This window comes from Penaeus chinensis, chromosome 28 (assembly GCF_019202785.1).
Source record: "Penaeus chinensis breed Huanghai No. 1 chromosome 28, ASM1920278v2, whole genome shotgun sequence".
Lineage (NCBI taxonomy): Eukaryota > Metazoa > Arthropoda > Malacostraca > Decapoda > Penaeidae > Penaeus > Penaeus chinensis.
This window is the reverse complement of record NC_061846.1, coordinates 16,595,310-16,595,985: the sequence shown is the minus strand read 5'-3', so window position 1 is coordinate 16,595,985 and position 676 is coordinate 16,595,310. Positions and strand designations below refer to the sequence as shown.

Below are 676 nucleotides of genomic sequence, written 5' to 3'. Positions count from 1 at the left end.
CTACCAATGGCCTTTGGTCATGTCCCTGTAGAACAGCCAGTTAGAATAGTCCGTCGCATCCCAGTCGAACATCAACTTGAAGAATAGGAAGTACAGGGGATCTACAATGAATAAAAAACAATAGTAATAATATATTACTTCGTATGAAATCTGTAACTGTTACGAGTAGATAAAAAATAAACTTTGAATACGTACATCGTAATTAAATGTAATCATTATTAGTTGGAGGGTTAAAGCTCATAACTGAAAAACGCTTGTACTTTGATTAAACGGTTTCAGACTATGTTTTTGGCGAAAAATCTTCAACCAGGTAATGAATAGTCAAATGATTTTTGTACCATAAGAGATATCAGAAAACCATTAGTGTGAAACCTCGCCATTAACACAATTCGTATATTATTACATGCAAAACCACAAATATTTACTTATTAATGACAGACAGGAAACCTTTGCTAGGAGTCTCTATTCCGGACGTTCTATAGTAACTTCAGCAACATCGAGCATTAGCACGAGCTTGGTAAATGTCAGGAGTAAAAAAAACGAAAGGCAAACTACCCCGTGCTAAGAACACACTACGAAATAGAACACGGAATACTTTCACATTCCTTGTTACATATCTAAGTTCGGAAGGACAAGAAAGAAAAACAAAGTTAAAAAAGACGCAAAAACAATATAC

General features: G+C 34.8%; 1 protein-coding gene across 1 annotated transcript in view; it reads right to left on the bottom strand.

The window, feature by feature from the left end:
- Positions 1-676, bottom strand: part of LOC125039988 — a 5,956-nt gene continuing 5,280 nt past the window's right edge. The window contains exon 9 of the mRNA XM_047634393.1: positions 1-101. Within this exon, the coding sequence (XP_047490349.1) occupies positions 1-101 (101 nt within the window). The remainder of the gene's footprint in view (positions 102-676) is intronic.